Genomic DNA, 25,489 nt, shown 5'->3' with positions numbered 1-25,489 from the left:
TTCCATACATGGCTACACTCCATACGAATACTTTCAGAAATGACTTCCTGACACTTAAATCTATACTGGATGTTAAAAAATTTCTCTTCTTCAGAAACGCTTTCCTTGCCATTGCCAGCCTACATTTTATATCCTCTCTACTTCGACCATCATCAGTTATTTTGCTCCCCAAATAGCAAAACTCCTTTACTACTTTAAGTGCCTCATTTCCTAATCTAATTCCCTCAGCATCACCCGACTTAATTAGACTACATTCCATTATCCTTGTTTTGCTTTTGTTGATGTTCATCTTATATCCTCCTTTCAAGACACTGTCCATTCCATTCAACTGCTCTTCCAAGTCCTTTGCTGTCTCTGACAGAATTACAATGTCATCGGCGAACCTCAAAGTTTTTATTTCTTCTCCATGAATTTTAATACCTACTCCAAATTTTTCTTTTGTTTCCTTTACTGCTTGCTCAATATACCAATTGAACAACATCGGGGAGAGGCTACAACCCTGTCTTACTCCCTTCCCAACCACTGCTTCCCTTTCATGTCCCTCGACTCTTATAACTGCCATCTGGTTTCTGTACAAATTGTAAATAGCCTTTCGCTCCCTGTATTTTACCCCTGCCACCTTTAGAATTTGAAAGAGAGTATTCCAGTCAACATTGTCAAAAGCTTTCTCTAAGTCTACAAATGCTAGAAACGTAGGTTTGCCTTTCCTTAATCTTTCTTCTAAGATAAGTCGTAAGGTCAGTATTGCCTCACGTGTTCCAGTGTTTCTACGGAATCCAAACTGATCTTCCCCGAGGTTGGCTTCTACTAGTTTTTCCATTCGTTTGTAAAGAATTCGTGTTAGTATTTTGCAGCTGTGACTTATTAAGCTGATAGTTTGGTAATTTTCACATCTGTCAACACCTGCTTTCTTTGGGATTGGAATTATTATATTCTTCTTGAAGTCTGAGGGTATTTCGCCTGTTTCATACATCTTGCTCACCAGATGGTAGAGTTTTGTCAGGACTGGCTCTCCCACGGCCGACAGTAGTTCCAATGGAATATTGTCTACTCCGGGGGCCTTGTTTCGACTCAGGTCTTTCAGTGCTCTGTCAAACTCTTCACACAGTATCATATCTCCCATTTCATCTTCATCTACATCCTCTTCCATTTCCATAATATTGTCCTCAAGTACATCGCCCTTGTATAGACCCTCTATATACTCCTTCCACCTTTCTGCTTTCCCTTATTTGCTTAGAACTGGGTTTCCATCTGAGCTCTTGATATTCATACAAGTCGTTCTCTTATCTCCAAAGGTCTCTTTAATTTTCCTGTAGGCGGTATCTATCTTACCCCTAGTAAGATAGGCCTCTACATCCTTACATTTGTCCTCTAGCCATCCCTGCTTAGCCATTTTGCACTTCCTGTCGATCTCATTTTTGAGACGTTTGTATTCCTTTTTGCCTGTTTCACTTACTGCATTTTTATATTTTCTCCTTTCATCAATTAAATTCAATATTTCTTCTGTTACCCAAGGATTTCTACTAGCCCTCGTCTTTTTACCTACTTGATCCTCTGCTGCCTTCACTACTTCATCCCTCAAAGCTACCCATTCTTCTTCTACTGTATTTATTTCCCCCATTCCTGTCAATTGCTCCCTTATGCTCTCCCTGAATCTCTGTACAACCTATGGTTCTTTTAGTTTATCCAGGTCCCATCTCCTTAAATTCCCACCTTTTTGTAGTTTCTTCAGTTTTAATCTACAGGTCATAACCAATAGATTGTGGTCAGAGTCCACATCTGCCCCTGGAAATGTCTTACAATTTAAAACCTGGTTCCTAAATCTCTGTCTTACCATTATATAATCTATCTGATACCTTTTAGTATCGCCAGGGTTCTTCCATGTATACAACCTTCTTTCATGATTATTAAACCAAGTGTTAGTTATGATTATGTTGTGCTCTGTGCAAAATTCGACCAGGCGGCTTCCTCTTTCATTTCTGTCCCCCAATCCATATTCACTTACTATGTTTCCTTCTCTCCCTTTTCCTACACTCGAATTCCAGTCACCCATGACTATTAAATTTTCGTCTCCCTTCACAATCTGAATAATTTCTTTTATTTCATCATACATTTCTTCAATTTCTTCGTCATCTGCAGAGCTAGTTGGCATATAAACTTGTACTACTGTAGTAGGCGTGGGCTTCGTATCTATCTTGGCCACAATAATGCGTTCACTATGCTGTTTGTAGTAGCTTACCCGCATTCCTATTTTCCTATTCATTATTAAACCTACTCCTGCATTACCCCTATTTGATTTTGTGTTTATAACCCTGTAGTCACCTGACCAGAAGTCTTGTTCCTCCTGCCACCGAACTTCACTAATTCCCACTATATCTAACTTCAACCTATCCATTTCCCTTTTTAAATTTTCTAACCTACCTGCCCGATTAAGGGATCTGACATTCCACGCTCCGATCCGTAGAATGCCAGTTTTCTTTCTCCTGATAACGACATCCTCTTGAGTAGTCCCCGCCCGGAGATCCGAATGGGGGACTATTTTACCTCCGGAATATTTTACCCAAGAGGACGCCATCATCATTTAATCATACAGTAAAGCTGCATGCCCTCGGGAAAAATTACGGCTGTAGTTTCCCCTTGCTTTCAGCCGTTCGCAGTACCAGCACAGCAAGGCCGTTTTGGTTATTGTTACAAGGCCAGATCAGTCAATCATCCAGACTGTTGCCCTTGCAACTACTGAAAAGGCTGCTGCCCCTCTTCAGGAACCACACGTTTGTCTGGCCTCTCAACAGATACCCCTCCGTTGTGGTGGCACCTACGGTACGGCTATCTGTATCGCTGAGGCACGCAAGCCTCCCCACCAACGGCAAGGTCCATGGTTCATGGGGGGGAAAAAATATGAGTAACAAATTGGCAAGTACTTTTCTTCACACTGGCAAACACTGACATCGATTCACTCACACTTTAATTCTCAAAATTCTGAAAACAAATGAGTAACATTTTGTCCTTGGCATTCATATTTATATTAATGAAGCTTGGAAACATAGCACAAGTCATATTTCATCCCTTTGCGTGTCTAAACAAGCATTCCGGGTGAGTGGGTGTGCGGGCAGCAGTTTACAAGTCTCTACATGAATTGTACTGAATATCGAAATGTTTGTTTTTGCAAGTGGCAGTCACTGACCTTCTTAAAATACACTAGATACTCAAAAAAATTAAGGTGGTTAGAAATTTTCATGGAACCCCACTTACAACTTGTGAACCCCCAGTTTTTTTTCACACCTATGTGGAACCCCGTCTGGTCTCCCTTGGACCTCTGGGGGTCCACCTGGATAACTCTGGGAACCACAGACCTATGGTCTGTAAAGACATGTTTAGACTAATTGCAGTACCCATAGACATTCAAGTAATCATGCTTTCATGCACCATATGTGAATGAAATTGGTAGAAACTGAAGTACATGCTACAACTGGAAGTACCATCCATTGTGCATTTCATGCTGGTGTGCAGAGTGCAGTTGCAGAAGATAAAATAACTGCAAGAACAGAACCATCCATTAGACGCATATAATACAACTGTATCATCCATATGCTGGGTGGTGCTGGTTTCATGACACCTTGATCTATTCATTTGTCTAATTCCTGTTTGACTATTGCTTGTAATGTAAAATACATAATGTATGCCTGGCAGAACCATGGGATTTTGATGTTTATATTTAATTGTTTGTGCACTGTGATGAGCTTAATATAGTTGTAAGTTATGACTGTAAGTCTTCAAGCTTTTAAAATGATTCTCTGCCAGAACCAACATGGATCTTGTCTGGGATAAATAAAGAAAATAGTGAATGCATCCACTCCAAATATGTTCTCAGCCTCTGGGCTGAATAATGAATAATTCTGTTCATTTATTGGATACTTCTATTTTGAACTTGACTTTTATGAGAAGTTTTTCAGTGCCATAAGTGACAAGTCAGCAGTGTATAGATCACAGCAATCAGTAACTCATGGGGGTGGTGACATAACAATTGTTAACAAATCGGTATGGACTGTTTGTGTTCTTGATTTGGATTTGTAGATGTACACTCTCTACTGAGCCATTGTAAACTAGTGATTTGCATATAGTATGACTATTATTGTGGCTTAAGTTCTTGGTGAAATTTTAGTCTCTTACCTGCAACATAACATAAGAACAATAAGCTAACAGTTCATTTTCATACCTGAAAAAATTATATCAGGGCAAGCCCAAAAAAGAAACAGTGGGTACTGCAGGTTGTTTTTCAGTACCTGGAACACTTTTAAGTGTTGTAGTTGATGTAGATATCTGTCCAAATCAGCCACAGTTTTATTGAACACTGGGGAGGGTGAAGGCACTCTTGGATTTGCTACCATGCATTGTTCCTGTAACAACTGAAATTGTTGCTGGTGGTGATAAATTTGTACCTAAAGGAATGCTTTTTCCTAAAGGGATGCTATAAACATCATCACTGTCAATTTTCTATCTAAAGTAAACATTTTTTCTTTTTATGTACAAATAAAAAGTAAACATATATTCATAATACATAATCCCATGATGTTTATAAATTTGACTCTTTTAAATTAGTGCCACCATTATTAAAATTATTTTTAAAAATTTTTTTTATACTGTGGCCAGTATCCAATAGTCCTCTCCTTCACCTTCTTACTTCCCAAGCTTATGCTTGGATGTACTGTTTTACCTTCACCACTTCATCCAATAGTCACTAGAGGAATTCAGTAACATGAACATGTCATATCTGGATACCCAGATTTTCATGCCAGAGTATAGCAGTGTCTCTTTGTGTTTTTTGACATTATAATTTCAATCTTGTGATAACATAGTTCATTTGCAGTATTTTCTTTCTTTTTTCACTCAGGCCAAAAATTAAAGACTATTTACCATATGTTGTGAACAGGCACTACATAAAACAATTTCATCAACTACACTCCCTGGATATATATATATTGGTCTTTGTCTTTAAATATGTGTACTCCTTACCCTCTCCCTTAAAACCCACATCCTTTCGTCTATCCCTCTTCTTCCCTCTTTCCTGACGAAGCAACCATTGGTTGCGAAATCTAGAATTTTGTGTGTATGTATGTGTTTGTTTGTGTTTCTATCGACCTGCCAGCGCTTTCGTATGGTAAGTCACATCATCTTTGTTTTTTTTAATATATATATATATATATATATAAAAAAACAAAAAATACTAATCAGTGCAGGTGTGTGATATATATATATATATATATATATATATATATATATATATATATATATATATATATATATATATATATTTTTTTATGCAGTGATGGTATCAACAAACTGGTCTCTCATTAGGAAAAATGTGTTTGTCTCCAGGGTACTTTGTTGAGAAATAAACATGTAGACACAAAGAACGGAAACATAGAATGTTAATAACATTTGTTTTAATAAAAAAGTTTTAAGAGTTTTTACATAAAAATATTCATATATATTACTTTTCAGCACACTCCCATTTCATAGAAATTATATGAAGTTTAATGTTTACCTAAAAATCTTCAGTCTATGACATCATGAAACCAGTTATCTAAATTTCACCAACACACTACTTTTTAAATAAATTATATGTATCCAACATTTTCTTACTGCTAAAAAACATCTTAATTTGTAGGTGATATTTCAGCCAAAATCAGATTCAAACTTTAAGTTTTTGCTTCTTTTTTAAACCCACATAAGCAGCTGTTTAAAAACATACAGCAACATAAACTGAGAGAAATAATTTAGTTCTAAATTAACAGCTCTGATTAGGGTTCTTTATGTTTCCAAATGGCATTCTGTGCATTTCAGATGGAAAGGTAACAATTATTAATTGATAAACTTGACCAGTGCTTTCATTATCTTGTGCTAGTGTGATGATCTTTGTGTCTCAAAGAACACAGTGTGCAGTTAGTGTAACAGTAATACCCTGCCTGTGGTATATTTTTAAAGCTTTTCTTAGAGCATTTGTGAATTTTAATAATAAAGAAAATTTCCATCAGTATCGTTATTGTAACATATATGCTTCTACTGTCACAGAGAAACAGTGACCGAATGGATTTTTGGATGGAGATTGTTGTTGGACCACATCAGAAAGATATAAAATCAAAATTTGTTCTAACAACATTGATTCGTTTCCTAAGAGGCCATGACAATGTAAGATTTGATGCATCTGTACATATCAGTAAACCAATCTCATCCATTGACATGAGATTTAGTTTGGGATATCTCAATACAGGACCAGAAACAAGCATACTTGTGACAGTAAGATATGCTCCAGGTGAGATGTTATATGGATAGTATTTGTAAATTTTATTACAGAACTAAGCGTTTTTGCAGATATCTTTGACTTGTGTGTACTGCTGTGTAACTGATATGCATTGTCCAATGGAAAAAGTATAACATTCACTACATTCAGCTGAATGTATGTTCCGCACCTGTGCTCGAGTATTCATTAATAACAAGATAATAAAGGACAGAGCAGTATCCAGAGACCTAGGTAATTTCTTCAGGAAACAAACATCCATATATAATTTTACTTCACAGAGACTGTCGACTAGCAGTGTACACTCTGATACCTTGGCATTTACAGTGCTTGTATCTTAGAATATTGTGCTTGATTCCCCTATCACTATACTGATAAGGTGCTTGATTTTGTTCTAACTAGGGACACAAGGAAGTACATAGTCTTAAATAACTAAGTTTCATTGGGTCACGGGATGACAACAAGAATATGAGTACACAGAGAGTAAACACACAGCTGGAATACATTTGACAACTGAGAGTTCAGATTCTGAGTATGCACATATAAAGATACAGTTCCTGGCAGGTCCACTGTTGTTGCACTGCACACACTTATTGAACAAGGTGACTGCTGTCAGTGATTTGTCTGCTCCTGGTGGCTGCCTCAGTACTTGTGCATCACGTCAATTGAATGCTTACCATGATGGTCTGACTTATGGCTGTGGTAGGTGTAGTATTTGGCAGGTTTCTACAGATTTCATTGTTTCCTCTGTTATGTTAAAACCTTTCCTTGATCACCCATCCAACACCATTAGAAATGCTAAACTAACGTATAATACAGTCTTCAGATTGTGCTGATCTATGAACTGTTTAATAACTTATAAAGTCAGGTTTCATAAGTTGTTTTATTATGAAAGAAAATTTCATTTTGTCCATGGGTGAAAAAGATTTCTAAGTGGAAAACAAGCAGAACTGAGATCCCTGATTAACTTAGCCACATACTGGTCCCACCTAACTTTGTTATATCTGTAAATACTGAATAATTTCAAATGCAGAGTTTCATCTGAGCTGCTTCTAGTTCCTGCAAGTAATTTTTATCTTTCTGTAATTGCACAGTATGAGTTTTTGTAAGATTAACAAGATAAGATTTTTTTTCTGTAGACCAGTTGTATGCCTGTTTCGTTATCATAATGACTGCAACCTACATCAATTTGAATCTGCTTACTGTGTTTGAGTGTTGGTTTATCTCCACAATTTTTGCACCTCCTGCTTGCCACACTTCTCTGTTCCCAAAGATGGAGAGTTTTATAAGAAAATATTGGATTGTCCCTTCACAGGCTAGCGGAAATGAGATGGTCTCCTTGGATAGATGCTGTGCATCCATTTGCTAAGGAACTGCCAGGATTTCAAAGGGCAGTTGAACTTTCCTTTAACTTTAATTTGACTGTGGAGGCACATACTGAACTAAAGTACATGCAGAAGCATTTGAAATAGTTTAAATATGCCTTGATGTCTTCAGTGTGGCACAAAGTATCAGCAGCATTAAACATACATAACATCGTGCTTCAAGCAAGAGAAGCCAGAATAGATGTTGAACAGCTTATGTTAAGAGTCTAGTGGAAGAATTAAATAAATTAAGAAACAGATGGGACACTATTTACTCAGAAAGTTGCAAGGTAGCAGAAAATATTGGAATATCACCTGACTTGACTGTAATGATTCACTACACAAAGAAATTAAATATTTTCAGTTTTATTCTAGAAACAGTTGTAGTGAACTTAGCCACAGGGTAGTCTGCCATAGACAACTTGATAGACACATTTGGGTTCTTATGGAACTATATAAGCCTGAACGATTCTAAACTATCAATGTGTGTAGAAAACATGGCATTTTTATACAGCATGGAAGTTAATAAACAAGATTTGAATGTAGAAATTTTGCAGTTAAAAAAGATTCAGGCAGTTAATTTTGGACTGTAGCCACTCTCAACTCTGTGCCTTCTCAGTGCTCTTCACAAGAGCCATTTTAATAACATAGGCTATTTCCAAATATATTGGTAGCCTTACAGATTTTCTGCCCTTCTGCTGCAGAGCAGTCATTCAGTTTTGCTGCAGACGTTAAGACTAAATCCTTTGAAAGCTACAATCAAGCAAGAGTGGCTTGTTGGATTCACTCTGATCACAATAGAGTCAGAGTTAGCCCACTCATTTTATTATACCAGGACTGTAAAAGAGTTCACATCTAAAAAACCTAAGAAGAAAGTTTAATTTGTTTGCACTTCCATGCTACTGTATATTTCAGTCTTACAGGATATACACCTTGACTCATCGACTGACGGCAAATGTACCACAGATGGTAGGCTTTTTAATCAGAATGAGAATTTCAGTGAACTGTTAGGAATAATTCATTCAGTTACATATTTTATATGATCTGTCTCACTCCCAATGTCACCAGGGAGTCAAATATTATTTGCTTTAGGAGTTTATTCATTTTGTGTAATACTAGCATCCAGTGCTTACTCTAAAAGTTCTGGCAACTCAGTCAGATGAATGACTGATTTTAATGTTCACTTGCTACATTGTCACCTAAGGTTTAGTCACACACACACACACACACACACACACACACACACACACACACACACCAGTCACTGTAAATTGTTCTGCTAACTCCTTTATCATGAATAACTGCAAGGAGTATTGTAACCAGTAGTGAAAATTAATAAAGTCCAAGATACCAGCTGATTTATGTTTGGAAATAAAAAAAAAAATGTTTATTGTATTGTCAAGTTTGTGAATTAACACAATAACAGACTGAGTCCCTTGCAATTATGAAAATACTAAGTGCAGTGCAGTATATTACTGTTCAGTAGTAAAGTTCATGTGATTCACTGTTGAAAATGAATTAAAAGTCCAATGAGTCTAATTTTTTTTTTTTTTTTTTTTTTTTTTTTTGAAACATACAAAGCTGTTGCTCGAAAATTTGCTACCTTCTCGACCTGCTTTTTTCACCTGTCAAAACTACTCAGACTGCTGTTTTTTGCTGTCTCTGAGTTAAGCTCAACCTGTATGAACTCCAATTTTCAGATATCTGTTTAGGTATATGGTTAGGTAGCAGTTTACCATTACTCAGAGAATGTTTAATAACTTCTGATAATATCCTATCTTTGTGGAGGCATGTGGAACTCATACATTATTAATAATGGCCATGGAATGCATACTTGCTATAAACATCAAATCTGCTCATGTATATCGTGCACAAATATACGTTTTATTTTTCATTTCAGGTAAAGAAGTGCTTATGCAATTCAAATTAAAAATGCCTCATACATCATTTACATTTTTTGAGGCAATGTTCAACTTGACATTACCAGGTTTCAATCCAATGGTTGTGGAACTAAAGTTACATGAGAAATCTCCAAAAGAATATGATGTAAGCTGCTGTTAAGTTAATAGTAAATATTACCTAATTTTATTGTGTGTGTGTGTGTGTGTGTGTGTGTGTGTGTGTGTGTGTGTGTTTTTTCTCAAGTAATTCAGTGAAATAGTCTAGAAGTTTTCACCATTGCATTTTGGCAGTTATTCCAACCTTTCTTAGTAAACACTTATAATCCATTTTTATTTTCTCTTGGCAGATTGAATTCTCTGGATCATGGTTTAGTGGACATTCTATAAGTGGTAAAGGACTGTATCAAGACAAAAGTACTTCAAAAACAATGAATCATCATTTGAAACTTGCTGTCAAGTCTCCAAGTTTTAATGAACTTACAGTGTCATTCCGGTTAATCCAAGATGATACAGAATTCAAAACAAATATTCTGGTAATATATTTCCTCAGTTCATACAAAAATGAAGTTTGAAAATTAAATCAGAACAGAAATAAGTTCATCCATCTTTGTCTGTAATATATTATTTTATTGTGGACATTATCTGTTACTGTTTCATTCTGTTGGTGAAATTAATCATTGGCATGATTATATGTTAGTCAGCATATTTTGGGAACACTGCAGACTTTTTTGCTTTGTAAGAAACACTATTACTGTATGCTGCTTTTCATATATTTGTTTTTCACAAGGAACTTAATTGCACTATACTCTACATTGTACGTATGAAGAAACTTCTGCTGTATAGTCTTAACAATTTGTTTGCAACACTTTTGCACAGCCATCTCATAATTACTGGCACAGTGCAGACAAATATTTAGCACTACAGGTAACATAAATAAGTAGTTATATTTCCAGCAAATTATGTAGCAATAGCAAAGATGAAAACATTATAAAATTTAATCTGAAGCCTTCAGAACTCTGCATTTATTCTACCAAAGTTACAGGTAGACAGATAAAATGGTATGGAGATTAAAGTTAATGATGAGTTTATTAAGGAATCTAATCACAAAAGAAACAATACTTGCTTCAGAACAAAAATCAATTAACATAGTACAAGAGAATAAATAAAATTCTTGGAACATTGTATGGGAAAGGGATCAGCTGTCATGACCCTCGAAACGAGTAGTGTATGTGTCAAAATATGAAACATAGCAGCAACTTGGGTTTACTTTGGTTTGGATCAGTTCACTCAGTAAGAAAGAAATTGATAGAATTTGAAGTTTTCTGCTCAACAGCTCTTCCTTATGAAGATGTCATCTCCCATACATTGACTTGTCCAGTGTCTTCTGCATATACTGCTTTTGTAGACAACAGGGCCAATAAAAATGCAATACAATACAGCAGTATTGGGTCAAAAATGAAGGGCTCTCAGGCTCTAATTTTCCAAATTATACTATTGGTAGTAGATCCAGTCACTCATGTAAAGGGGATGGTGGCTGTCTAATTCTTGTGAATAACAGGATTAATTTCTGTAAACCCAACAAAATGAATCAGCTTTATGTTGAGAAATATTTTGACTACTGTGTACTAAAACATAAACATCTAAAATTAATCATTATTTGAAGATGCAGTTTGCATGTGGTATTTGCCACAAGTTTTTAGAAAATCCGGACTGTGTCATGTGAACGTATACTTCAAAGGGAAACAAAATTATTTTATGTGGGGACATACATTTTATTTTTTCCAGTATTTCACACAATTCCTTTAATATAAGTAATCAAATAGCTGTCTTTAATATGGAAAATATTCTCGGAGCCCCCAAGAGAATAACTTCTATCTGTCTCTGTCAATGCAATTTTGATTGATAATTTCTGTATTATGCTACTGAATGTTCAAAATATATCAGATGTGTTAACAGACTCTGTCAGAATCTCATTAAAACTGAAGTTGTCACACACTTATACAGCCAAAAATCCAAAAGTTACATATGGGCATCAAATTAAAGTTCCTAGTAATTTAAATAATTTTAGATACACATTGAAATATGAGTCTTCTGAGGAGGTGTGGAGTGAGGATGATACTCATCGGACAACAAAATTATTTATTGACACTGTTCGCCCTTATTTTAATATTGCCTTTCCCCTCAAAAGATCATACATTCGAAATATAAGAAGAAGAGTTTGTAAAAAAATGGATTACGACGGGAATAATCACTTCTTGTGCAATGAAAAGAAAACTCTGCATGTAGAAAGCAAAGAAAATGATGATCCCAGTTTTCATGTGTATTTAAAAATATACAGAAATATCTAAGGTCTGGCCATGAGCAAGGCAAAATGTCTCTCCCCACAAAGGGTACAGCCACACAGGGGGTGCTAAAACTGACCAGTTTACCTGGGAAAGGCACATGAATTTTCCTGCCACATGTCTTCCAATCTTCTTTCTGCAAGATGAAGCTTTTTCCTTGCCAAAAGACTAAAAATGCATGCTGTTATCACAGTGTCATTTCATCCAAGTAGCACATAAAGAAATGACTACTATCGACCATGTGTCACTTGGATTATGTGTCAGTATTGCACTTGGTTTCTACTGCTCCTGCTTACACAGCTAGCTCTTGTTCAACAATAGAGTTTTTGTTCCTACTTTGGTACAGTATTGTAGGATCTCAAAAGGTTGGCCACTGAGTCTTGAAGCAAATAATTTGCTATTTAACCAAAGGATTCCTATTTTTGCTGATTTCTTCCAACTGAGGATTGGAGTGAAACTGTTTAAGCTAGACTGTTCAAAATATGTGATAGAATATTGAGTGAAATGGGAAACAGCTCTCACATATAACATTTGATTTCATGTCACTTTAATTTGCTGTCAGGAAAGCATTAAACGAGAACTCTGTATCTTATTCTGAAAATCACAAGCAGATTTTGGTGACAAATATAATAGAAATATTAATGCAGCAGAGCTAGCTAATGAAATAGCTGGTTTCAAAGAAAGATGAAGAGCACAGATACACATTCCCATTGGGACATTTTGATTTTTTTCCCCTCCAGAGTATGGGTTACAAGGTGATTATCTAAACATCAAAATAGTTTTGAGAATATTTATGACAATTAGAATGCAGCTTCAGGAAATTAAGGTGGATTAAAAAACTATTTAATGTTGAGTATAGATGAAGCAGACTATCAAATTCAGCTGTCTTGTCAGCAGAATATTTATTTATTTATGTGACACAGCTGCTAAATTTGACTTCAGTGGCATTATCTGTGAGTTTCGTGCAGCCATAACAAGAAAATGGGAAGTAAAATTATAATAAGAACACAATTCTTGAAAAGGAATACACTTAATTATAGCCCTTTCTTCTTTTATTTCCTATTAATGATTCATACACTGTTAATAATTTAATGGAGGCATAGAAAATCTGTTCTTTATTATGATTCATGATAAAATCTGTGTACAGTAGCTGCCACAAACATTAAGACATACATTTTGTTTCACTTTCAATTGCTTAGAAAGTGTGTATAGTTTGTAATTTATTTACTGCAACAGCACATCAAATTTGTTGTGTGCATTTTTTTCCCTCTCATTTACGTAATATTTTTCAATGAAGGTTAACTTTTATTGAACCCATTTTAAAAATTTCCTACATCAGTGCAGGAAAAAATTGCAGAAAGGTAGTTTTTCTGTGGGGAAAGGCAGCAGGGTTGCAGTTTTGGTAGTTCTGCTGAGGGTGCAGGATCATCTCGGTATGGGCCTGCTTGGGAAAAGTTGTTTCAGTCTTCCCTTACACCCTTACTTGTACTGTTTGCAGATGAGAGAAATTCCCTTTTCCAAAATCCATTGACTCAAATGATGGTGAGCGAATTACGTGACACTACAAACAAACTATTTACCTGGCTGTATGTTAATAGACTATTGTGGGTGTTTGTATGTGTATTTTCTCATTTAGGGATACTATTATTAAATAATAGTAAACATAGATATGCTTCAAAATAGCACTGCCCCCTCCCCCCCTCTCCCACCACCACCCATCTGGCTTCTGACTGGGTTTGATGCAGCCCACCAAATTCCTCCCCTGAGCCAAACTATCAATTTCAGAGTAACAATTGTAAGCTACATCCGCAGTTATTTGCTGGATATATTCCTCTACAGCTTTTAACCTCCACAATTCCCTGTAGTACCACAGAAGTTAATCTGTGATGTCTTAATGGAAAAGTGTTTCCCACATATTACTTTTCTTGCTGATTCCGGGGAGAACCTCCTGATTCCTTACCTTATGAGTCCACCTGATTTTCAACATTGGTCTACAGTGTAGCACCCCATCTCAGATGCTCTGATTTGCTTATATTCCAGTTTTCCCACAGTCGATATCTTACCACCATACAATTCTGTGCTCCACACGTTCATTCTCAGAAATTTTGTCCTCAAATTAAGGCCTAATTTTGATATTTGTAGACTTCTCTTGGTCAGGAATACTCTTTTTGCCAGTGCAAGTCTTTTTTCTATGTCTTCCGTGCTCTGTCCATCATGTTTTGCAGCCAAGGTAGCAGAATTCCTTAACTTCATCTACTTTGTAATCCCCAGTTCTGATGTTAAGTTTCTGCTTCTTCTCATTACTTTCATCTTTCTTCGATTTACTCTCAATCCATATTCTGTACTTATTAGACTGTTCATTCCATTCAACAATTCCTGTAATCCTTCTTCACTTTCACTGAGGATAGCAATGTATTCAGCAAATCTTATCACTGATGTCATTTCATCTTGAATTTTATTCCCACTCTTGAACCTCTCTTACTTCTATCACTGCTTCTTTGACATATAGATTGAACAGTAGGGGCCAAAGACTACATCCCTGTCTTAACCCTTTTTAATCTGAGCACTTCAGACTTATTGTTACCTCCTGGTTCTTGTACGTACTATATATTACCTGCCCGTCCCAGGAGCTTAGCCCTATTTTTCTCAGAATTTCAAACATCTTGCACCATTTTATATTGTCAAATGCTTTTTCAAGGTCAACAAATCCTATGAACATGTCTTGACTGTTCTTCAGTTGTGCTTCTATTATCAACCACGGCATCATAAATGCCTCTCTGGTGCCTTTATCTTTCCTAAAGCCAAACTGAATGTCATCTAACTGATCCTCTATTTTCTTTTCCATTTTTCTGTATATTATTCTTGTCAGTAATTTGAATGTGTAAGTGGTTAAGCTAATTGTGTGATAATTCTTGTACTTGTTGGCTAGAATTGCGTGGATGAAGTTTTTCCAAAAGTGTGATGATATATTGCCATCTCATAGATTCTACACACCAATGTGAATAGTCATTTTGTTGCCACATCCCACAATAATTATAGAAATTCCAATATAATGTTATCTACCCATTCTGCCTCATTTGATCTTAAATTACACAAAACTCTTTTAAATTCTGATACTGGATTCCCTATCCCTTCCCTGTTGACTGCTGTTTCTTCTTCCATCACATCATCACAAGTCCTCCATCCCATAGAGACCTTCAATGTAATCTTTCAACCTATCCACTCTCTCCTCTGCATTTAACAGTGGAACTCCTATTGTACACTTAATATTGCTGCCCTTGATTTTAATTTCACCAAGGCCCTTCTGACAATCATTTTTGTTTTTATTTTCCTACGTTTTTCATGTAGCCATTTCATGGTTGCTTCCCTGCACTTCCTATGTATTTCATTCCTAAGGGAATTGTGTTTCTGTTTTCCTGAATTCCAATGAACATTTCTATACCTCCTTCTTTTGTCGATCCACTGAAATATTTCTTCTGTCACTCATGGTTTCTTCACTGTTATTTTCTACGTACTTAAGTTTTTCTTTACAACTTCTGTGCTTGCCCTTTTTAGTAATGTGCATTCCTCTTCAACTGAACTCACTACTGAGTTATTCATTATAGCAGTATCTATAGTGTCAGAGAATTTATAATGTATTTATTCATTCCTCAATACTTCTGTGTCCAACATCTTTGTGCATTGGCTCTTCCTGACTAGTCTGTTAAAAGTTAGCCAACTCTTCATCACTACTAAATCGTGATCTGAGTCTATATCTGTTCCTGGGTACACCTTACATTTCAATACCTGATTTCAGAATCTCTGCCTGACCATGATGTAATCTAACTGGGATCTTCCCGTATGCACCCCGTGTGTACCACATACTAATAAGTGATGAAGCAGTAGAACAAGCCAGGGAGATAAAACGTCTTTAGTGTGGATAGATAATCACTTACAATGAAATATTCACAGAGAAAAGCTGCTCAAAAGATTGAGCACAATGTGTCAGACATTTTAAACCCTTAGTCAGTCCTGCAATATCAGTCCTGTGATATCACATCACTAAAGGCAGTTTATTTTACATTAGTACATTCAACTATCTCTTCCAGTGGCAAATGCACAGGAAAAATTTTGAGATACAAAAGGGACTTATAAATACAATGAATAAGATATCTCCTCAAATATCCACTAAACTAATATTCAGGTAATTTAAAATATTGCCTGCTCTCTGTATCTGTGTTTTTGAGATTGTGATATCTGTTAATAATAACTTCATTTGTTTGAGGTCAAGGAGTCTTTTCATAATTATAGTACACATTCCAGTACAAACATTCGTTGTGTAGGCCAAAGACTGACCAGGAATCTAGTTGAGGTAACTAATATGGGCAGTGTGCTGTACAATAAATCAAACCTCAAGTCATTAAAGCTATACTAAATAAACATACTTCCAAAATACCTGATTCTTATTGTGTAAAATACTTTGGAAGTCCTGAAATACATTTAAAGTCCAAAATAAATCCATTCAAATATTTGTGCTGAAGAAGCATGTTTTCATTGATCTTTGTTATTTAACATTAGACAATGCATCACATAATTCTTATTTTTTTAAACAACATTCTTGTTAAAATGAGTAAAAGTCTTAGCAATTATGTTTTTTTTCTCATGGCTTAAATTGAAAGTATTTTTCTTCACACATTTTAAGCAAATTACTGGTGTATTAAGATAAAACTAACAAAGACAACCTGTACTATATTTTGTATCTTTGCAGGTTACTCATGAAGATGACAAATATTCTGTGTTGGTGAAACAAGTGTCTCCATCTACAGAACACTATGAAATGTATGTTGAAGTGCGTTGGATAGAAAAAGTATATTCACTTGCTCTAGCAGCTGTGTTCGAAGATTACAAAGAAATATCACTAGATTTACATATAGATCAGTAAGTAACACCAGAAATTTAAGTTTCCAAGTAAATAAAGCATTCCTGGATTATATATCATAATCGATAGTACACATTTAAATACCTCTTTTTATTTCTTTCCCGCAATATTCCGTGGGTTACTTGTGTGGCACTTTTATCTTCAAATATCTATAAATCAGATACAAAACTGTTACATCATGTACATTAGAATATGTTTTTATTGGATAGTCAAGCCATATTCCTATTTTATTGGCATGTGGTGCATGGCAATAATGTATGCTTAAATGCTTCTGAGGTCACTTCAGTTAGTCTAATCTTGATCCTGTGGTCAGTACAGGAGCAATGCATAAGGGTTTTTAGAATATGGCTAGATTACACAATTAATCCTCTTTCCTGAAAACTTTCACATTTCTCAAGCATCTGCCAGTTCAGGTTTTCACAATCTCACTGGTACTGTGTCAAATAACTTTTATAATCATTTGTACTGAACTCCTTTGTATGCATTTTGTATTCCCTGTTAGTTCTATTTGGTATAGGTCTCACACAGTTTAGCAATATTCTAGGATGGATTGCTTGAGAGATTTGTAAGCAGTGTTGTTTGTAAACCCATTGCATTGCAGTATCCTACAAATGATCTGACGTCTACCACCAGCTGTACTTACAATAGAGCCTGTGTGAGCATTCCAGTTTGTATCTATACAGATTGTTACACCTGGGTATATGAATGAATTCATTAATTCCAGTTGTGAATCATTAATTCAGTAAGCATAGGATACTACACTTTTGCATTTTGAAAATGCAAAGTTCCACATTTATGAGCATTTAAAGATAGTTTCCAGTTTTTCAGCCACATTGAAATCCTACCCAGACCTGACTGAATGTTTGCATAAGTTTTTTGGGCAGTATTTTGTTATAGATAATTGTATCCTCAGCAAAAGGTTGTAAATAATGCTGTCTGTCCCTTCATTAACATACAGAATTAACACCAAGAGTCCCAACACATTTTCCCAGGGACATGCCAGAAGTTAATTCTGCATCTGTCAATGACTCCCCTACCAAGAAATTCTCCTGTAGTAACAAATTTCATTTGATACCCCCATATTATCACACTTTTCAATAACCTGGGTATGATACAGAGTCAAATGCTTTTTGAAATTCAATAATTACAACATCTACCTGACTGGCTTTTTGATAACCTCACCAGGCATGCAAATGGAAGGTATTGATATAATATCACCTATATCTGGTGAGGGTGCCTCAGGCGGAGAAACTGATGGTATTGCAGGCTAGCCATGTTAAATATTGCAGCAGATCAATGTAAGACTGCTCAGCAGCTGACCTACCCTCCTTCTGTTTCCCTGTGCTATCTGCTACTATCTGATTCTGTCTCTATGGTGTGAATAACAACTGATGCTCCTGTTTACCTGGACTGGCATGTATCTGGTTAGTGGCTGACATGCATTCTGATTTACTGAGTTACTGACTAGTGTGATAGGCATGATTACTGCATGATCTGGTATAACATTTCTGTAGACTGACACTACTTCATGAGCAAATGATTTCCACCACCATAAGACTTATTTTAACTTTGCTAAATATTATAATTGCAATATGCATGCCCAACAAAGTAGTCCATATCATGTATAAAATATATGAGGCAGGTGAAATACCCTAAGACATCTAGAAGAATGTAATAATTCCAATTTGAAAGAAGGCTGTGTGCTAACAGTTATTCACAGGAAAATGGAAACACTGGTAATAGCCATATTCACTGAAGATCAGTTTGGGTTCTGGATGGAGAAATGTAGGAAGATGCAAGGCTGTACTGACCCTATGACATATCAGAGGTGATAGGTTAAAGAAAGACAGCTCTACTTTTACAGCATTTGTTTAGATAAAGCTTTTGACAGTGCTGACTGGAATACGCTCTATGAAATTACAAAGGTATCAGGAATGAAATACAGGGAGTGAAAGGTTATTCACAACTTGAAGGGGAAACAGACTGCTGTTACAAAGAATCAAAAAAATGAAAAAGAAACAGTAGCTGAGAAGGAAGTGAGACAGAGCTGTAGACTATCCCTGATGTTATTCAATTTTTACATTGAAACCAAGGAAGGTAGTGGAGTGGTTAGCACATTGGCATTGTATTCAGTATGGTGACAGTTAAAATCAGTGTCTGACCATCCACATTTAGATTTTCCATGATTTCCCTAAATCACTCTTCATCCTTGAAACAATCTGAGCTCGTGCTCCATCTCTAGCGTCCTCAATGTTGACAGGACATTAAACCCTAATCTTCCTTCCTTCCTTTTTAGGAATTAAAGTTCAGGGAGAAGAAAAAATCTTTCAGATATGTTAATGAGATTGTAATTCTGTCAGAGACACTCAAGACTTGGAAGAGCAGCTGAACAGAATGTATAGTGTCTTGAAAAGAAGTTATAAGATGAACATCAACAAAAGAAAAACAAGGGTAATGGAATATGTTGTTGTTGTTGTGCTCTTCAGCCCTGAGACGGGTTTGATGCAGCTCTCCATGCTACTCTATCCTGTGCAAGCTTCTTCATCTCCCAGTAATTACTGCACCCTACATCCTTCTGAATCTGCGTAGTGTATTCATCTCTTGGTCTCCCTCTACTATTTCTACCCTTCACACTGCCCTCTAATGCTAAATTTGTGATCCCCTGATGCCTCAGAACATGTCCTACCAACCGGTCCCTTCTTCTTGTCAAGCTGTGCCACAAACTCCTCTTCTCCCCAATTCTATTCAATACCTCCTCATTAGTTATGTGATCTACCCATCTAGTCTTCAGCATTCTTTTGTAGCACCACATTTCAAAAGCTTCTATTCTCTTCCTCTCCAAACTATTTATCGTCCATGTTTCACTTCCATACATGGCTACACTCTATACAAATACTTTCAGAAATGACTTCCTGACACTTAAACCTGTACTCGATGTTAACAAATGGAATATAGTCAAATTAAATTAGGTGATTCTGAGGAAATTAGATTAGGAAATGTGACAATAAAGGTAGAAGGCGAGTTTTATTATTTGGGGAACAAATTAACTGATGATAATTGAAGAAGAGAGGACATAAAATGCAGACTTGCTATAGCAAGAAAGCATTTCTGAAAAAGAAGAAATTGTTAACATCTGACATAAATTTTAGTGGTTCAAACTCTTTCTGTAGGTTTTCGTCTGGAATATAGCCTTTTACAGATGTGAAACATACACAATAAGCAGTTCATCCAAGAAGAGAATAGAAGATTATGAAATGTGGTGTTACAGAAAAATGCTGAAGATTAGACACATTGATTGAGTAACTACCAAGTATATATTGAATTAAATTGAAGAAAAGTAGTATTTATGGCACAACATCACCGACTAAAGGAATCAGTTGATGGGATACATCCTGAGTCATCAAGGAATTGTTTATTTCATAATGGATTGAAGTGAGGTGGCGTGGAGGGGGGGGGGGGGGGTTAAAAATTGTGAATTGAGACCAAGTGATGTATGCAGTAGCCAGGTTCAAATGGATGTAGGCTTCAGTAGTTATTCAGAGATGAAGAGCCTTACACAGGACAGACTATTTTGTGGTGCTGGAATGGTCAAATGTGGTCAGTTGGCTATTTACACTGTGAAATGAAAGGATATCGACTAAGGATAGTGAGCAGTGTAGTGGGTGTGGGGGACCAGTTCCTTAGCACTAGTGGAACCAGAAATGCAGCCAAATTAACATCATATGTTATTTAGCAAGAACTTGTAGAGTAGCCACTGACAGCATTTTGACAGTGGGTATTGACTCCATGTGGCTGAGCCCACCTCAGAGTAACACAAGGTGGCATGTTAGTCATGCACAGACAGGAGCAGGCAGAGTTGCAGCATCAGTGGCCTTGTGGTGCATGGCTAAGTCAGGTGTTCCAGTGACAGCCAAGTGCATATGCACTGGATACCAACAGCCAGCAGCAGTGGGTCAGGTGCAAGGCAGGTCTAGGTGTGAACTGCAAATTGAGGACTCCTTGGAGGCACTGAGGAGCTGATTGATGACAGCTTGGAGGAGGCCATATTCGTATGGCGCCCATTCAAACACTGACACCATCATACTTAGGAGTGGGACACAGACTGGCAGCTAGCTGAGGTGACAATGAGTTGTAGACAAGGATGGGTGACCCACGTCAGATGGACAGTTGGTGTGGAGTAGCTCTCAGTGTATGCAGCCATCAAAGACAGACTTAGCTACATCTGGTGTGGTGAGTATTTGTGGCAAATTTTGCCCAGATTGTTATAACCAGGTCACACCTCTATTCACATAGAAGCCAAGGCAGTGCAGCATTAGTGGATGGTCTGAGATAGCACTGGTCATCACTGCCCAGGGCTGGTGTCTTGCATAGTGCTGCCTCAGCATAATTTTGTCCATGACAGTGGAATTTCACAGGAAATCAATTGGCCTTGGATGGTGATGTCTGCTTTTACAAGTGTTGGCACCAAACACCTCCACTATCAAATCTGTGAATTTCTTAGGTATTTGATAGTACATTTTTACGTTTCTCTTTCTATATCAATTTAAATTTTTACACTGTTTTTTCCACTAGCCCAGTCCAGCTCACAATGCACAATGACTTATGAACTTATGACTGCATAAACTCAGTGGGTGACCAACTTGGTTGGTATATGGTGAATGGAGACTTTGCCAGGATGTGTGGTTCTCTGCCATAGACAGACACAGGTTGCAGAAGTGAGAAATAGCATAGAGATAATACTTGATGATGAGATCCCTATCACCATGATTTTGCAATGGTATCTACTGTGATGTATGTTGAATATCTTGGAAGATTTCTACTGCACTAAAACACCCCTTCTGTGCCTCTGTAAACTTATCCAAAGAATTGAGTGGGTGGGATTCAAGGTGTTGTTTGGGTAGATCAGGTTCTTAGCTGGTAATATTGCTAAAGGTTTATCAGGCAAGTACAGTAGCAGATGGTTCAGAGCTGTAGCCCCTGTTATAAATGCTGGAAGCAGAAAAGATTCCCCCAAAAGTCACACTTTGTACCATTTAGTAGTATTGTTCTGCCCCACAGCTCTGAGTGTTCGGTTCCCGTAGATCATCATTGCTCATAGCAATTTGTGATAACTGCTACTGGATCATATACTGAGTATACACAGTGTAGACTTGCAGTGCAAGGATGTCCCTTAGGCACCCTTCCACTCCTGTCACTCCTAGAAACAGCTCCATTTCTTATATTTCTGTGACATGATGCACTCTGGAATGATACATCACATTTTATCTGTGAGTCACATCCTCTGCCATGTGCCATCTAAATATACAATCTGAAAATACTCATAACTACATGCTGCTTACAGCACATGGAAAATAAACACACATCATTGCCTATCCTCTACAACTCATAGGAAATCACAACAAAATGCTAAAGTAGCACAACAAAAATCCACATGGTATACCCCAAAGAACTGTTTCCCTGTCACAAGCGTAAAATTTACTCACTCATTATAACCCCTGAATTACATTGTACCTGTCATCTGCCAACACTTGAATGTCCATCTGCAGCCATATGATCTACATATACATCTACATCTACATCTACAAGATTACTCTGCAATTCACGCTTAAGTGCCTGGCAGAGTGTCCATTGAACCATTTTTGTACTACTCTACCATTCCACTCTCAAATGGTGTTTGGGAAAAAGGAACACCTAAATCTTTTGATTTGAGCTCTGATTTCTCTTATTTTATTATGATGATCATTTCTCCCTATGTCGGTGGTTGTCAACAAAGTATTTTCACATTTGGAAGAGAAAGTTGTAGGTTGAAATCTGGTAAATAGATCTCGCCGCAAAGAAAACTGCCTTTGTTTCAGTGACTGCCACCCCCACTCGGGTATCATATCAGTGACACTCTTACCCCTATTGCACGATAACATGAAACGGGCTGCCCTTCTTTGCACTTTTTCGATGTCCTCCACCAGTCTCACCTGGTAAGAGTCTCACATCTCACAGAAATATTCCAGCAGAGAATGGACAAGTGTAATGTAGGCTGTCTATTTAGTGGGTTTGTTGCATCTTCTAAGTGTTCTGCCAACAAAGCGCAGTCTTTGTTTCACCTTCCCCACAATTTTATCTATGTGGTCTTTCAAATTTAAGTTGCTCATAATTGTAATTCCTAGGTATTTAGCCAGACTGACAGCCCTTAGATTTGTGAGATTTATCGTATACCCAAAATTTATTGGATTTCTTTTAGTACCCATGTGGATGACCTTGCACTTTCTTTGTTTAGTGCCAATTGCCATGTTTCACACCATACAGAAATTCTCTCTAGATCATTTTGTAATTGGAATTGATCATCTGATGATTTTACTAGACAGTAAATTACAGCATCATCTGGAAACAATCTAAGGGGGCTGCTCAGATTGTCACCTAGATCATTTATGTAAATCAGGAACAGCAGAGGGCCTATGACACTACCTTGTGGAACGCCAGATATCACTTGTGTTCTACTCGATGATTTACCATCTATCACTATGAACTGTGACCTCTCTGAGAGGAAATCACGAATCCAGTCACACAACTGAGATGATATTCCATATGCACGCAATTTGATTAATAGTCGCTTGTGAGGAAAGGTATCAAAAGTCTTCTGGTACAACTAGTCTGCACTCACAGACTTATATAAACTCTCAAGAAAATATATACCTACATATAATTAAAACAAATCATTCTTCATAATTTGTATTACAACCACTTTGCATACTCTCATTCCCAAGGTACATACAATAAACAAAATAATGCACCTATTGTTGTTGTTGTGGTCTTCAGTCCAGAGACTGGTTTGATGCAGCTCTCCATGCTGCTCTATCCTGTGCAAACTTCCTCATCTCCCAGTACCTACTGCAACCTATATCCTTCTGAATCTGCTTATTGTATTCATCTCTTGGTCTCCCTATACGATTTTTACCCTCCACGCTGCCCTCCAATACTAAACTGGTGATCCCTTGATGCCTCAGAACATGTCCTACCAACCGATCCCTTCTTCTAGACAAGTTGTGCCACAAACTTCTCTTCTCCCAATCCTATTCAATACTTCCTCATTAGTTATGTGATCTACCCATCTAATCTATAGCATTCTTCTGTAGCACCACATTTCAAAAGCTTCTATTCTCTTCTTGTCCAAACTATTTATCGTCCATGTTTCACTTCCATACATGGCTACACTCCATACAAATTCTTTCAGAAACGACTTCCTGACACTTAAACCTATACTCGATGTTAACAAATTTCTCTTCTTCAGAAATGCTTTCCTTGCCATTGCCAGTCTACATTTTATATCCTCTCTACTTCAACCATCATCAGTTATTTTGCTCCCCAAATAGCAAAACTCCTTTACTACTTAAAGTCTCTCATTTCCTAATCTAATTCCCTCAGCATCACCCGATTTAATTCAACTACATTCCATTATCCTTGTTTTGCTTTTGTTGATGTTCATCTTATATCCTCCTTTCAAGACACTATCCATTCTGTTCAAATGCTCTTCCAAGTCCTTCGCTGTCTCTGACAGAATTACAATGTCATCGGGGAAACCTCAAAGTTTTTATTTCTTCTCCATGGATTTTAATACCTACTCCAAATTTTTCTTTTGTTTCCTTTACTGCTTGCTCAATATAGGGATTGAATAACATTGGGGAGAGGCTAAAAACCCTGTCTCACTCCCTTCCCAACCACTGCTTCCCTTTCATGTCCTTCGACTCTTATAAATGCCTTTTGGTTTCTCTCCAAATTGTAAATAGCTTTTTGCTCCCTGTATTTTACCCCTGCCATCTTCAGAATTTGAAAGAGAGTACTCCAGTGAACATTGTCAAAAGCTTTCTCTAAGTCTACAAATGCAAGAAATGTAGGTTTGCCTTTCCTTAATGTAGCTTCTAAGATAAGTCGTAGGGTCAGTATTGCCTCACGTGTTCTGATATTTCTATGGAATCCAAACTGATCTTCCCTGAGGTCTGCTTCTACTAGTTTTTCCATTTGTCTGTAAAGAATTCGTATTAGTATTTTGCAGCCATGACTTATTAAACTGATAGTTCGGTAATTTTCACATCTGTCAACACCTGCTTTCTTTGGGGTTGGAATTATTATATTCTTCTTGAAGTCTTAGGGTATTTTGCCTGTCACATACATCTTGCTCACTAGATAGTAGAGTTTTGTCAGGACTGGCTCTCCCAAGGCCGTCAGTAGTTCTAATGGAATGTTGTCTACTCCCGGGGCCTTTTTTCGACTCAGGTCTTTCAGTGCTCTGTCAAACTCTTCACGCAGTATCGTATCTCCCATTTCATCTTCATCTACATCCTCTGCCATTTCCATAATATTGTCCTCAAGTACATCGCCCTTGTATAGACCCCCTATATACTCCTTCCACCTTTCTGCTTTCCCTTCTTTGCTTAGAACTGGGTTTCCATCTGAGCTCTTGATATTCATACAAGTGGTTCTCTTTTTCTCCAAAGGTCTCTTTAATTTTCCTGTAGGCAGTGTCTATCTTACCCCTAGTGACATAAGCCTCTACATCCTTACATTTGTCCTCTAGCCATGCCTGCTTAGCAATTTTGCACTTCCTGTCGATCTCATTTTTGAGACGTTTGTATTCCTTTTTACCTGCTTCATTTACTGCATTTTTTATATTTTCT

General features: G+C 36.9%; 1 protein-coding gene across 1 annotated transcript in view; it reads left to right on the top strand.

Moving 5' to 3' along the window:
• Positions 1–25,489, top strand: part of LOC124722172 — an 830,020-nt gene that overhangs the window by 322,671 nt on the left and 481,860 nt on the right. The window contains exons 24-27 of the mRNA XM_047247373.1: positions 6,073–6,313; positions 9,563–9,708; positions 9,911–10,096; positions 16,653–16,822. Coding sequence (XP_047103329.1) covers positions 6,073–6,313; positions 9,563–9,708; positions 9,911–10,096; positions 16,653–16,822 — 743 coding nt within the window. The remainder of the gene's footprint in view (positions 1–6,072; positions 6,314–9,562; positions 9,709–9,910; positions 10,097–16,652; positions 16,823–25,489) is intronic.

The sequence above is a fragment of the Schistocerca piceifrons genome, chromosome X (genome assembly GCF_021461385.2).
Source record: "Schistocerca piceifrons isolate TAMUIC-IGC-003096 chromosome X, iqSchPice1.1, whole genome shotgun sequence".
Taxonomy (NCBI): domain Eukaryota; kingdom Metazoa; phylum Arthropoda; class Insecta; order Orthoptera; family Acrididae; genus Schistocerca; species Schistocerca piceifrons.
Note: the sequence above shows the minus strand (reverse complement) of the source record. Positions and strands in the feature narration are given on the sequence as shown.